At 50.1% G+C, this 14,248-nt stretch overlaps 1 protein-coding gene across 1 annotated transcript in view; it reads left to right on the top strand.

The window, feature by feature from the left end:
• Positions 1-14,248, top strand: part of POLRMT (RNA polymerase mitochondrial) — a 49,087-nt gene that overhangs the window by 13,604 nt on the left and 21,235 nt on the right. The window contains exons 9-15 of the mRNA XM_060275334.1: positions 206-445; positions 1,270-2,052; positions 5,085-5,207; positions 5,888-6,010; positions 6,921-7,100; positions 8,814-8,900; positions 9,800-9,913. Of these exons, the coding sequence (XP_060131317.1) occupies positions 206-445; positions 1,270-2,052; positions 5,085-5,207; positions 5,888-6,010; positions 6,921-7,100; positions 8,814-8,900; positions 9,800-9,913 (1,650 nt within the window). The remainder of the gene's footprint in view (positions 1-205; positions 446-1,269; positions 2,053-5,084; positions 5,208-5,887; positions 6,011-6,920; positions 7,101-8,813; positions 8,901-9,799; positions 9,914-14,248) is intronic.

Genomic DNA, 14,248 nt, shown 5'->3' on the forward strand with positions numbered 1-14,248 from the left:
CTAGCGGCCGCATTCTGGATTAATTGCAGGTTCCAAGTCACCTTCCAAGGTAGCCCCACGGAGAGCGCATGGAAGGAGTCGAAGCGGGAGATAACCAGAGCATGCACCGCCGATAAACATCGGCCGCACACACGCAATAACAAACAAACAAATATAACCTGGGACAGCAGTCGCCTCTAACTTTGAGCCCTTCCTTTCCCCGCAGCCGGACGGTTACCTGCCTCGCGAGTACTGGGAGAAGCTGGCGGCCGAGCACGGCTGCAGCCCCGCGCTGGTGTGCAAGGAGCACCCCTGGCCCCACGCGCTTCTCGTGCAGCTGGGCTTGCACCTGGTGGAGCTGCTGGTGCAGGTGCTGAAGATGGAGAGCAACCTCTTGAACCCGGGACTGGAGCAGAAGCTCATCCCTGTCCTCTACCACGTCTACTCCTTCCGCAGCGGCCGCCAGGTAGGGGGACAGGGATGGGGCAAGGACCATAGCTGCCAAGTAACCCGTTTTCGCCGGGAAACCCCCTTTTTTCCTACCGTTTCCCGGCGGTCTCCCGTATAGGTTTTTATCCTGTTATTCTCCCTTAAATCTGCTTCTGCCGGGCACCAGAAAATGCCGGCGCCGGAAGTCGCTTTTACGCGTTTCCGGTCATGTGTAGAAGCGACTTCCGGCACCGGCACCGCCATTTCCTGGTGCCCATAGAAGGGCAAAGCGCCACCGGAAGTTGCGTCTAAGCAACGTCCGGTGTCGCGGGCTGCCGGTCCTGGATTTTTCCGCCCAGGACTTGGCAGGTATGGCAAGGACCCGCCAGTTGCAAATTAGCAGCGGCCAGGATGGAACCTTTGCTTGCAATGGACTGGAAACTGGGGTCAGGGGGTGGGACCTCCTGGGGCCCGCGTGGTAATGGTGGGCAGGAGCAAAAGTGGGTGGGGCAACAAAGGTGACCTTTGGACAGGAGGCTGCATTGTACCAGTGATGTAAAATTTCCGGAAATTTTGAAGCTCAGAAAAAACTCGGGTTTCCCCGCAGAAAACAGAATTTTTGGGGGGAAACAGAATTTTTCGGAAAAAAATGAAAAAAATGTTACATTAGGACTTCTTTTTTCTTTTCCAGATTGAAAGTCATTCTGTTACTTTAGAAACATAAGATATATCTATGGACAAAATACTTTTTTTTTTAAGGCTCCAAAGAATAGGGCTCGTCTTATACATTTTTTTGGGGGGGGGTGTGTCTTATTACACGGGAAAAATAATGTAAGCGGTAATTTCTCCCTCCTCCTGCAGGTAGGCTTCGTCAGGCCACACCCCCTGTTCACCCGCCTACTCATGGAGGCCACCGAGACCACCCTGACGTTCGACTCCTTCGTCATCCCCATGCTCTGCCCGCCCATCCCCTGGGTGGCCACGCACTTTGGTGCCTACGTCTTCGCCCCGACCAAGCTCATGCGCTACGTGGAAGGGGCGACGCAGCACCAGCTTTTGCTGGACCGCTCCCCGCGCAGCTGCCTCTACCCCATCATGGATGCCCTGAACCAGCTGGGCAATTGCCCCTGGAAGGTCAACCAAGCCGTCTTGGACGTGATCATCTCCATCTTCAACGACAAGGGCAACGAGAAGCTGGATGTCCCTCCGCCTCCCTCGGAAGCCCCCCAGCCCGCCGTGCACTCCCCCGACGGGGCCGCACTGAGCAAGGTGGTGCTCCGGCGGGAGGCGGCTCGGTGCCGCAAGAAGGCCACCGAAATGTACAGCCTTCGGATGGACGCCCTCTACAAGCTCTCCATCGCCAAGCACATGAGCGGCCGGGTCTTCTGGTTCCCGCACAACGTGGACTTCCGGGGGAGGACCTATCCTTGCCCTCCCCACTTCAACCACCTCGGCAGTGACCTCACGAGAGCCATTCTGCTCTTCGCCGAGGGGCGGCCCCTGGGCCCGCACGGCCTTGACTGGCTGAAGGTCCACCTCGTCAACCTCACGGGGCTGAAGAAGAAGGAGAGCCTGCGGGGCAGGCTGGCCTACGCCAACGAAATCATGGAGGACGTCTTAGATTCGGCGGACCGTCCCCTGACGGTGGGTCAGCGGAGGGGAGGGGGCGAGTGCCGGGTCCATTGCGGGCAGGAATTGGTCCGATCCCCTAAAACGAGATCTTGAAAGGCAGGGGGAGGCAGCTTAAGGTCCGGGGGCTGGATGCGGCCCAATTGCCTTCTCAATCTGGCCCGCGGACGGTCCGGGGATCAAGGTGTTTTTACATGAGTAGAATGTGTCCTTTTATTTAAAATGCATCTCTAGGTTATTTGTGGGGCATTGGAATTCGTTCATTCCCCCCCCTTTCAAAATATAGTCTGGCCCCCCACATGGTCTGAGGGACGGTGGACCGGCCCCCTGCTGAAAAAGGTTGTTGACCCCTGTTGAAAGGGGTGTGTGTGTGTTTGCTTGGGGTGGGAAATACAGAATTCTCCCCAGATGTTGGGAGGTTTGAAGTAAAGTTGTACCTGAATGCCTTGGTACTGTACTCAGATGTTTTTGCTCCCGAACGACGCAAACCCGGAAGGGAGCGTTCCGGCTTGTGAACTTTATTCAGAAGCTGAATGTCCGACGGGGCTTCCGATTGGCTGCAGGAGCTTCCTGCAGCCAATCGGAAGCCGTGCCTTGGTTTCCGAACGTTTTGGAAGTCGAACGGGCTTCCGGAACGGATTCCGTTCAACTTCTGAAGTACCACTGTACAGCGTTGGCAAATTATTTTAAGATAGATAGAAGGTCTCGATGAGAAGCTCGGAGCTACTTTTCGCGAGGTCGGCGCTGATTATAAGCCGCACCCCTAGAATGAAATCTCCTTCAAAGGGATGTTTCTTTTATTTATGTATTGCATTCCTGTACCATGTTTATCTTCCGAGGCGCGTACATGGTTCTTCCACTCCCCTTTTCATCCTCACAACAACCCTGAGAGGTAGGTTAGGCTGTGAGAGATTGTGACCGACCCAAGGTCACCCAGCGAGCTTCAGGGCCAAGTGGGAATTCGAACCCTGCCCCTACCAGGTCCTAGTCTTAACACTCTAACTATTACACCACACTGGCTCTCAATGCTTACTGGGGGGGGGAATACAGAATTGCCCCCAGATATTAGGATGTTTATAGTGCAGTTCCAGCAAATTTGTTTAGTAGGTGAGAAACTTGGAGCGCTTTTCCTTTCCCAATCTTCAGTGAGACTTTGCTTGAAGGCTTTAAAAAGTTACACGTATACTTCTGTCTTCCTGGTTTGCGCCATTCAGTCTCCCAGAATTGTTTCCCACAAGATGTCTTGTTCTCCCTTAATGAAATTATCTGCATTGCCCTGAGTTATGATCAGTCTGATTGCTTGATAGCTTGGGTGTAATAGCAAGTACTATTGAACCTTTATTGATTATATATATACCGTGTTTCTCATATTTTAAGTCATCCCTACAAAATAAGCCAGGGCAGGATTTTCCTGAGTTGAAGAAATATAAGACATACCCCAAAAATAAGGCGTAGTGGTGGGAGCAGGTCTGGATGGCACCATGGAAGAGGAAGATGCCTGTCAGCGCCCGGAACCGGCTGCTGCTGCCCCTCCAAAATGCCCAGCAGCATGCACCACGCCAAGCGCTGACCCGGCGGCAGGACTGGCAAGAGCCACAGCGCCCGCTGCTCCGAGCCCTGACCCGGCGGCGGGACCCGGCAAGAGCCGCAGCGTGGAGCCCCGACCCGGCGGGACCCAGCAGCATGCCCTGCTGAAGCTCCGACAACGCGCCCAGCAGCGCAGCAGCAGCCAGTTCCGGGCGCCGAGCCGCGACAGGAAGAGGAGGGACGCAGCAGGACGCAGCAACAACAACAAAAAACACCCGGCCGAGCCTTCATTGGCCGCCGCGGCTGCCACTCGCTGGTCCCTCCCGGAGCTCCTTTGCGAAGAGGCTGCCCCACTGGAGCCTTGAACTGCTGCGCGCGGAGGCAGCAGCGGCGGTGAGTCTCGCTGGGAGCTCGGCGCCAAGCAGGAGCGAGTGAAAAAAGCCCTGAGCTTGAGCGCGCTGCGGCTCTTGCTGCGTCCCGCCGCCGCGTCAGGGCTTGGAGCAGCGCGCGCTGCAGGTCTTGCCGGTCCCGCTGCCGGGTTGGCGCTTGGCGCTGGCGCTGCTCCAAGCCCCGACCCGGCGGCGGGACGCAGCAAGAGCCGCAACGCGCGCTGCTCCGAGCCCCGACCCGGCAAGAGCCGCAGCGTGCGCCGCGTGAAGCCCCGACCAGGCGGGACCCAGCAGCGTGTCCTGCTGAAGCGCCGACAACGTGCCCAGCAGCGCAGCAGCAGCCAGTTCCGGGCGCCGAGCCGCGACAGGAAGAGGAGGTACCATACTGTAATTTTTTTAAAAAAATAAGGCACCCCCCCAAAAATAAGCCATAGGCTTATTTTCTTGAGTAAAAAAAATTATAAGACGTGTCTTATAATATGAGAAACACGGTGTATGTATGTATGTGTGTATATATATATATATATATATATATATATATATATATATATATATATATATATATGTATGTATGTTCTGGGTGGTTTTGTTGGAAAATGCAGATTTATTTACCTCCTTTTGCAATACCCCCCCCCCAAAACAACAACAACAACACACCGATAGTTACAGAAATCACATGCACAAATAGACTTGATATGAACGTTTTTAGGGTCTTTAGGGTAAAGGGCAGGTAATAAATGAAGATGATTGGGATGTTTGGTGATAGAGCAATAAGGATTGCCTCTTTCTGTGGAGGGAAAATGGCCAGTAGCCATTGATAGACTTCTCCTCCTCCATCAGTTTGCCCAGCCCTCTTTAAAAGTCGGTGCACATCGCTGCCTCTTGTGGAAGGGAGTTCCATAGTTCAACTGTTTTCTTCTTTAGGCGTCCACAGGTCCGAGCTTTACGGGAGAGGGAGAATTGACTTTTCTCCATCTCCTTTCTCCACGCCGTCGTACAGAATTTCCTTAAGTTTCTAGTCCTGCGTTAATCTCCTAGTTGGTTTAACCCTTTCCTTGCCTGGCTGGGGAGGGCGGGGTATGAATAAATAAAATTTATTATTATTATTATTATTATTATTACTCTTGCCAGGGCCGGAAGTGGTGGATGAGCACGGACGAGCCATGGCAGGCTTTGGCCTGTTGCATGGAGATCGCCAAGGCCACCAGAGCCCCGAACCCTGCCGAGTACGTCTCCCATTTCCCTGTCCATCAGGTACGTATTTGGAGAGGGGGCCGCCTCTCCCCTCAAAATGCTCTTTATCCCATTCTGTTCATGGGTTGGAAGTAAAGTCGTACATTGGATCCCGAATGCCTTGCAAGTCAAACGTTTTGGCTCCCGAACGCCGCAAGCCTGGAAGTGAGTGTTCCGGTTTGCAAACGTTCTTTGGAACCCGGACGTCCAACAAGGGTTTCGCGGGTTCCGATTGGCTGCAGGAGCTTCCTGCAGCCAATCGGAAGCCGTGCCTTGGTTTCTGAATGTTTCCGGAAGTCGAGTGGCCTTCCGGAACGGATTCTGTTTGACTTCCGAGGTACGACTGTATCTCAATGTGACACATGCTGTAACCCAAAACAATGCAAGCTCAAAGAATATTCATGCAGTCTCAAATCAATCTTGGAGAGAGAGATATCTAGCAGGGCTCCTCTTGTTGACGTATGTTTTATGAGAGAAAAGTGGAACCTCCAGAGTCAGGGGCAGTCTACCTGCAATTCCTAAACGCTGAGGACCAGGAACATGCAAAGTGGGGGAGCTGTTGCCTGAAGTCTGAGTTTCCCACACATGAATCAATTTGATCCAGCAGGGTTCCTTTCCATCCATCCATATATGTATATTTTTAAAAAATTATGACCGCCACCACAATCTGATTCCCTTTGCGCCTTTTCCCTCCTCCCCAGGACGGCTCCTGCAACGGGCTGCAGCACTATGCGGCGCTCGGGCGGGACATCATGGGTGCCACCTCGGTGAACCTTTCCCCTTGCGACGTTCCGCAAGATGTCTACAGCGGGGTGGCTCAGAAGGTAAGCACTTGGCTCCCGGGCGCTCCCACTGCGGAAAAGCCTTTCGAGTTGTCCGAATGCATGCCCTGAACTTGGATCCTTGAGGAAACAATGCCTTATGAGGAACAGCTTAGGGAGCTGGGTATGTTTAGCCTGGAGAAGAAAAGGTTAAGGGGTGATATGATAGCCATGTTCAAATACCCTGTTTCTCATATTTTAAGACATACCCATAAAATAAGCCATAGCAGGATTTTTAAGCATTCAAGGAATATAAGCCATACCCCGAAAATAAGACATAGTGATAGGCACAGCAGCAATACCGGCCATGGAAGGAGGAGGAAAAATATAAGACATCCCCTGAAAATAAGCCATAGTGTTTTTTTTTTTGAGGAAAAAATAAATATAAGACATGTCTTATAATATGAGAAACACGGTATATAAAAGGATGTCATATAGAGGATGGTGAAAGGTTGTTTTCTGCTGCTCCAGAGAAGCAGACACAGAGCAACGGATTCAAACTACAAGAAAGAAGATTCCACCTAAACATTAGGAAGAACTTCCTGACAGTAAGAGCTGTTCGGCAGTGGAATTTGCTGCCAAGGAGTGTGGTGGAGTCTCCTTCTTTGGAGGTCTTTAAGCAGAGGCTTGACAGGCATATGTCAAGAATGCTTTGATGGTGTTTCCTGCTTGGCAGGGGGTTGGACTGGATGGCCCTTGTGGTCTCTTCCAACTCTACGATTCTATGGGGTCCCTTCCACCTCTTAAGATTCTATGATTCAGCAGAGCAGAAGCTAGGCTTTGGTTGCAAGTTGTTGCCATGTCGTTTTCAACACCGTGTGGCTGTGCCGCAGCTCGCCCTGGGAAGGTTTGATCAGTGATTAAATATACTAAAATGCACTTGTCTTTTACCCCTTCCCCTCCTTGCTTGCAGGTGGAGGGGTACCGGAAGCGGGATGCCGAGCAGGGCGTCAAGATCGCCCAGGTCCTGGACGGCTTCATCGGCCGCAAGGTGGTGAAACAGACGGTGATGACGGTCGTGTACGGCGTTACCCGCTATGGCGGGCGTCTCCAAATCGAGAAGCGCCTCAAGGAGATCGACGAGTTCCCCCAGGTCCTCTCTCTTTCTCTTTCTCTTTCTCTCTCTCCGTCTTCTGTCTAGCCCCAAAGGCTACGTCAGGAGAGGATGGCAGATGCAGTGGGAAGACTTGAGGGCAATCAATGCTATATTATATTATTATTCTACAAGGTGTGAATGGTCAGCGAATGGTCACAGAAACTGGACAGCGAGAAATCTTTGAACATGCGTGCCTTCCAAGTAGGCCCCCTCTGATGCAACGCACCGTTGACGACGTTAATAGAACTGTTGGGAACTTTTGGAGAAGTCCTCTTTCCTTACTGCTTTCAGTTCCTTTGTCACGGTGGCTTCGACGTGTGAAATGTTGGGAAAATCTGTGCCCTTTCAGTGCAGATTTCAGTTTTGGAAAAAAGAAAGAAATCCGGTGGGGCCAGATTAGGAAAATACAGTGGTACCTCTACTTACGAATTTAATGCGTTCCAAATGCACATTTGTAAGTAGAAAAAAAATGTAAGTCGAATCCCATAGGAATGCATTGGGAGAAAAAATTCGTAAGTAGAATAAATCCTATCTAAACCTCATCCAAGATGGCGGACGGAGCTCCATTCGTAAGTAGAAACATTCGTAAGTAGAGTTATTCGTAAGTAGAGGTACCACTGTATGGAGGGTTTTCAGTAACCTCAGGAACGATTTCACACGAAATATGCAATTCTTCCACCATCATTCGGACAGACAAACGCTGATCCCGCATCAATAACTCGCGGACTCTGTCGACATTTGCTGCCGTTCTGCTCACCAACAGTCTGCCAGACGGAGGGTCATCTTCGATCGTTTGCTGCCTGTAAGGGGGAGGGCTTATAGGGAACAGCCCCCCCCCCCCAATCAGGAGCAGCCCATCTCCCAGCAGTAATGAAAGCGAAGGGTCGGAAGGGGAAAGTCAGGAGACGGAAAGGGAGTGCCAGAGCTCTGGCAACATCCAAGGGCCACTGCTCCTCAGGCAGGAAGAGAGGGAGGGGGAAAGAGAAGATGGGACTTTCCCCCTGACACCGGAATTAAGGAGGAGGCGAAAGGGGAGGAGGTTCTGAGTCCCGCGGCTCTTATGTTGGTCCCGGTCACGAAAGGGGGCAGTGCCGGATTCTGATTCGGACTGATGAGACATGAAACCAGCAGCTCACTTCACTGTAAATAATGTGCACCAATAAAAGTTTCTGAAAGACAAGCATGTGGAGGGTCGTTACTCAAGAGTAGTCGCAGTAACCCTGACACCACCCTTCACAGAAACGCTTAAACCGCTCCTACGCTGTCTTTCGAGTTACGGCTTCATATCTCTGCAGAATCGTGAGCCTTTCGTGGGTTTCTGAGGCCGATTATATGTTCTGATATTTCTCGCTGTCCGATCTCTGTGACCATTCACAGAACGGCCCGGTCACATATCAATATTTCTATTTTGGGATTGATTCATGTTCTCACGCCGCTGCATCATTTCATGGCTTCTGCACGTCCACGCGGTCTTGTGATAAAGCCACTGCGTTCTGTGTTACAAACCGAGCACAGCTGGGAGTTGATTCTTTTTGTTTTCCAATCTTTCTATTTTTTAAAAAAAATCGGAGGATTGTTTTTTTTTTCATTCCGAAAGTGCGGCGCAGAGAAGGACGTTTGTCCTAGCAAAAGGGGTGAGGGGCGAAAGGGTCGTGAGGTTCCCCCATTTCTGCCTCTCAACTCTACCCATTTTGCGTTCCCTCCACCCAGGAATACGTTTGGGAAGCATCTCATTACCTAGTGCAGCAGGTCTTCAACAGCCTCAAGGAGATGTTCTCGGGAACTCGAGAAATCCAGGTAACCCCTATGCCTCATTTAGAATCGTAGAATCGTAGAGTTGGAAGGGACCACAAGGGCCATCCAGTCGAACCCCCTGCCGAGCAGGAAACACCATCAAAGCATTCTTGACATATGCCTGTCAAGCCTCTGCTTAAAGACCTCCAAAGAAGGAGACTCCACCACACTCCTTGGTAGCAAATTCCACTGCCGAACAGCTCTTACTGTCAGGAAGTTCTTCCTAATGTTTAGGTGGAATCTTCTTTCTTGTAGTTTGAATCCATTGCTCCATGTCCGCTTCTCTGGAGCAGCAGAAAACAACCTTTCTCCCTCCTCTATATGACATCCTTTTATATATTTGAACATGGCTATCATATCACCCCTTAACCTTCTCTTCTCCAGGCTAAACATACCCAGCTCCCTAAGCCATTCCTCATAAGGCATTATTTCCAGGCCTTTGACCATTTTGGTTGCCCTCTTCTGGACAGGTTCCAGCTTGTCAGTATCCTTCTTGAACTGTGGTCTATTTATTTGGAAACGCTTCAGGGAATGTTTTAAATGTTCTGTTGGGAGCTGCCCAGAGTGGCTGGGGAAACCCAGCCTGGTGGGCGGGGTAGAAATAATAAATTATTATTATTATTATTTGCGCTGTGTCGATTGCGCATATATGCGGGGAGCCTTATGTCTTAGGGTTGCGCAATGAAGGGTGCAAGGAGGTTTCAGGAGTAAGAGAAGGGAGGGGAAATGTGTTTCCTCCAAGAAGGGGATGGGCAGCGAGGTAAACAGAGCACAGAGATGCTCCCAGGCTGGGGTTGTGGTGGGCGGGAACCAGAGGCCTTCCAGCTTGCCCGTATCTTTCTGGAACTGGGGTGCCCACCGAGCGGGAACCGCATTGCTCACTGCCTTTCTCCCCCCCGCAGGGCTGGCTGACTGAAAGCGCCCGGTGTATTGCCAAGTCTGGCCGGACGGTGGAGTGGCTGACTCCGCTGGGGCTGCCCATCATCCAGCCGTACCATCGCTCAAAGACCACGATGGTAAGCCAAGCTGTAAACATCCAGGCGCATGGGACATGGGTGGCGCTGTGGTCTGAGCCTCTTGGGCCTGCCAATCAAAGGTCGGCGGTTCAAATCCCTGTGACGGAGTGAGCTTCTGTGGCTCTGTCCCAGCTCCTGCCAACCTAGCAGTTCGAAAGCACGCCAGTGCGGGTAGACAAATAGGTATCGCTGCGGCGGGAAGGTAAGCGGCGTTTCCGTGCGCTCTGGTTTCCGTCACGGTGTCCCGTTGCGTCAGAAGCGGTTTAGTCCTGCTGGCCGCATGACCTGGAAAGCTGTCTGTGGACAAATGCCGGCTCCCTCGGCCTGAAAGTGAGATGAGCGCCGCAACCCCATAGTCGCCTTTGGCTGGACTTAACCATTCAGGGGTCCTTTACCTTTTTTACCTAAACATCTGAGCCCTTGAAAGCATCCTTGAGAGCTAAGCAGTCCCTCCATGCCATTCACAAATGTACAAACCAGCCTTTACTCGACCACAACCAACAAGTCACCTGTTAACAATTTTAGCTAGCCGCCACGACTCTCTCAAGTTTCCTTTCCCTTTCCCACACTCGTTCCCAGAAGGGAACCGGTTTCAGAGCTTTGCCATTTGAAGAAAAGCCCAATTTTTCCTCTCTTCCTCACCCCCTCCGAAAAAAAAAGCCAACTGAAATTCATCAATGGCCAATTTTGGGGTGTTAAATTCCTGCACCTGGCAAGCTCTGGGGTCACGATGGAGGCTCCTTGCAAAACCCCCCCGGGGCTGGCGATTAATTTTCTGTTCTCTCCCCACTCCCCAAACCTCCCCCTACCGCTGATCTATCAGGACTAATGATCCTCAGAGCCTCTTTCCAGATTCCCCACGATTTCTCCCCTGCGTCTCCAGAACCTGCTTCCGGGCTTTAGTCGACTGATTTCCCTGGGTCTTCCACGCTGGTCCCCAGCTGCGAGTTCCATCCCCAAAATAATAATAATAATAATAATAATAATAATAATAATAATAATAATAATATATTTATTTATTTGTTCCCCACCCATCTGGCTGGGTCTCCCCAGCCACTCTGAGCGGCTTACAACAAAGATTTAAAATACATTAAAATGTCACACATTAACAACTTCCCTGAACAGGGCTGCCTTCAGATGTCTTCTAAATGCCAGGTAGTTATTTATCTCTAAGACATCTGATGGGAGGGCATTCCACAGGGTGGGAGCCAACACCAAGAAGGCCCTCTGCCTGGTTCCCTGTAGCTTTGCTTCTCGCAGGGAGGGAAACGCCAGAAGGCCCTCGGCGCTGGACCTCAGTGTCCGGGCTGAACAATGGGGGTGGAGACACTCCTTCAGGTACAGTATACTGGGCCATTTAGGGCTTTCAAGGTCAACACCAACACTTTGAATTGTGCTCGGAAACGTACTGGGAGTCAATGTAGGTCTTTCAGGACTGGTGTTATGTGGTCTCAGTGGCCGCTCCCAGTCACCAGTCTAGCTGCCACATTCTGGATTAGTTGTAGTTTCCGGGTCACCTTCAAAGGTAGCCCTACGTAGAGCGCATTGCAGTATTCCAAGCGGGAAACACGCAAATGGACATGCAAGCACACATGTGCCCAAAGCAGACACGCACTCTGTTGCTCCTTCTTCTCCCCCCCCCAAATAATAATAATGGAAGTGTAGATTAGGAGAGGACCTCCACCCAATTTGAAACCATACCAGACCCTGCTTAGCTTTGCAAATATGCTAGTGTGTCTTTCTCACACACAAACAGATGTTTTTGTGTGCACACAAAAAATAGACACACTCACACAAAGAGTGTGTTTGTGTATTTGTGTCTGGGGGAAGGAAAACATCTCTCCCATGAAAACAGCCTCTCTCAGCCTCTGTCACACACTAACTAACCCTTGATGCCCGACACAAACAGATACACACATGGACTTGTAAAAGGGTAAAAGAGTATTGGGAAATAATCCATAATGAATTGGAAAAAAATGTTTAAAAGTACTCCACCCCCCAAAGCAGAGTCCTTTCTGTTGGGGTTAATTCAGATGGAAATTCCCAGGTGTCAAAAAAGGTTATTTCTCTATGCCACTACTGTGGCCCGTGTTTTGTTAGCCCAAAAATGGAAAATGAGCGAGGTCCCAGCTAAAGAAGAATGGCAACTTAAGCTGATGGAATATGCACAGCTTGCAGACCTAACATTTAGAATAAGAGAACAAGAGGAACATACGTTTAGAGAAGATTGGAAAACGTCTATTGGATATATGGGAAATAACTGTGTACAGCTGAAAATGCTGGTAGCATTAAGACAAATTCAAACAGTGCAATTGAGTTTTGACAGCTGAAATAATTGAATACTGAATGGTATAGTTTTAGTAAAATGTGCAGGGATTTATGATATGTAAAAGGAACCATGGGAAGAGAATAAGGGAAGTCATGGATATCTTAAGGATGTATAAATGAGCATTTTAAATTGCAAAACAGAAGATTTAATTACACACACACACACACACACACAGATACACATGTAGATACACACACACTCACGCACAAATACACCCCCTTCTCACACGCAAATAGACACTTTGTCTTGCTGTGTGTTAGAGAGAGTTTGTGTCTACTTGTGTGTTTTTCAGGAAGCTTTTCCTGCCAAACGGACGCACGAGGTCTCTCACACACAGATAATTGCGTGTGTGCCTTTGTGCATTCACCTGCAAATGGACACTGACACACACACACACACACACACACACACACACACACACAAAATAGTTGTCTGCATGTGTACTTGCGTGTTTGAGCGAAAGAAGCAGAATGCCTCCCACTTTCAAACAGACGCTCTTCCCTATGCACAAACACATGCTCTCTTACACACATAAGCAAGCGCTGCCTGCCTCGCCCAAGTACGCTGCACTGTTTTTCTCTCACGAATGCAAATAAAAACACGCTAAGATGCATGCTTCCTCCCTCTGTCCCTCCCAGAAAAGGGAAGCGTGCTTGTGGGTGTTCTTAAAGCTTGTGGGGTAGGATTTGAATTGTGCGATTGGGGAGGGGAAGAGAGACGGTGCTGGGGGTGATGGAGCCTTGCCCATGTACAGAAGCAGAATTATTATTTTTGTTGTTATTGTTATTAATTTATTGAATTTATATGCCACCCTATGCCCAGAGGTCTCAGGGCAGTACACAGAATAAAATCAAAATATAAAACCACCAAAACACCTAATCCGAATAAAAAACAACAACCCAATAACACAAACACACACACACAGAAAAAACCCCAACATTTTAAAAGGACTGCTCTGCAAATCAAGTCGCCTGAGGACAGGCAGGGCAGTGACTCAGCTTTTTGCAGTGGCAAAGGATGAGTCAACAGGCAGAGGGGAGTGAGTCAGCAGAAAGGGGGGTGGAAGAGGCAAGGTGACATTTGCCAGGAATAACGAGCCGATCCTCGCCCTCACCGATGGGTCTGCCTGGGGAAGGCAGAGCGCACCGAACTCCCCTTTTCCCTCTTGTCCCCCGCACCGGAAAAATATATAAATAAATATAAATGGTTTTAATGATTCCTCCTCTGAGGAGTAAAATATCTGCTGCTAATTTTAAGAAGCCCTCTAAGCCCTACTCAGAGCCGCCTGCGTGTCGTGTCTAAGCAGCTTCAGTGGTTCTACTCCTGAGTAGGACTTGGCACCAGACACAGAAACTTTTCATTTGTAATATAATAATAATACTACAGTAATAATAATACAGTAATAGTAATCAAAAAAGTTTCATTCATTAGTTGCAGCCCTGCCTGCCTGACCTGCAGGGTTGTTGTTGTGGTTTAGTCGTTTAGTCGTGTCCAACTCTTCGTGACCCCATAGACCATGGCACGCCAGGCACTCCTGTCTTGCACTGCCTCCCGCAGTTTGGTCAAACTCTTGTTCGTAGCTTCAAGAACACTGTCCAACCATCTCGTCCTCTGTCGTCCCCTTCTCCTTGTGCCCTCCATCTTCCCCAACACCAGGGTCTTTTCCAGGGAATCTTCTCTTCTCATGAGGTGGCCAAAGTCTTGGAGCCTCAGCTTCAGGATCTGTCCTTCCAGTGAGCACTCAGGGCTGATTTCCTTCAGAATGGATAGGTTTGATCTTCTTGCAGTCCATGGGACTCTCAAGAGTCTCCTCCAGCACCAGAATTCAAAAGCATCAATTCTTCGGCGATCAGCCTTCTTTATGGTGTTTATGGCCCCTGCAGGGTAGGCTAGTCCAAAGGAATGAATAATAATAGTAATAATAAATTATTACTTATACCCCACCCATCTCACCGGGATTCCCCAGCCACTCTGGGCAGCTCCTAACAGAATATTAAAAACAGAAT

This window comes from Zootoca vivipara, chromosome 6, assembly GCF_963506605.1.
Source record: "Zootoca vivipara chromosome 6, rZooViv1.1, whole genome shotgun sequence".
Taxonomy (NCBI): Eukaryota; Metazoa; Chordata; class Lepidosauria; order Squamata; family Lacertidae; genus Zootoca; species Zootoca vivipara.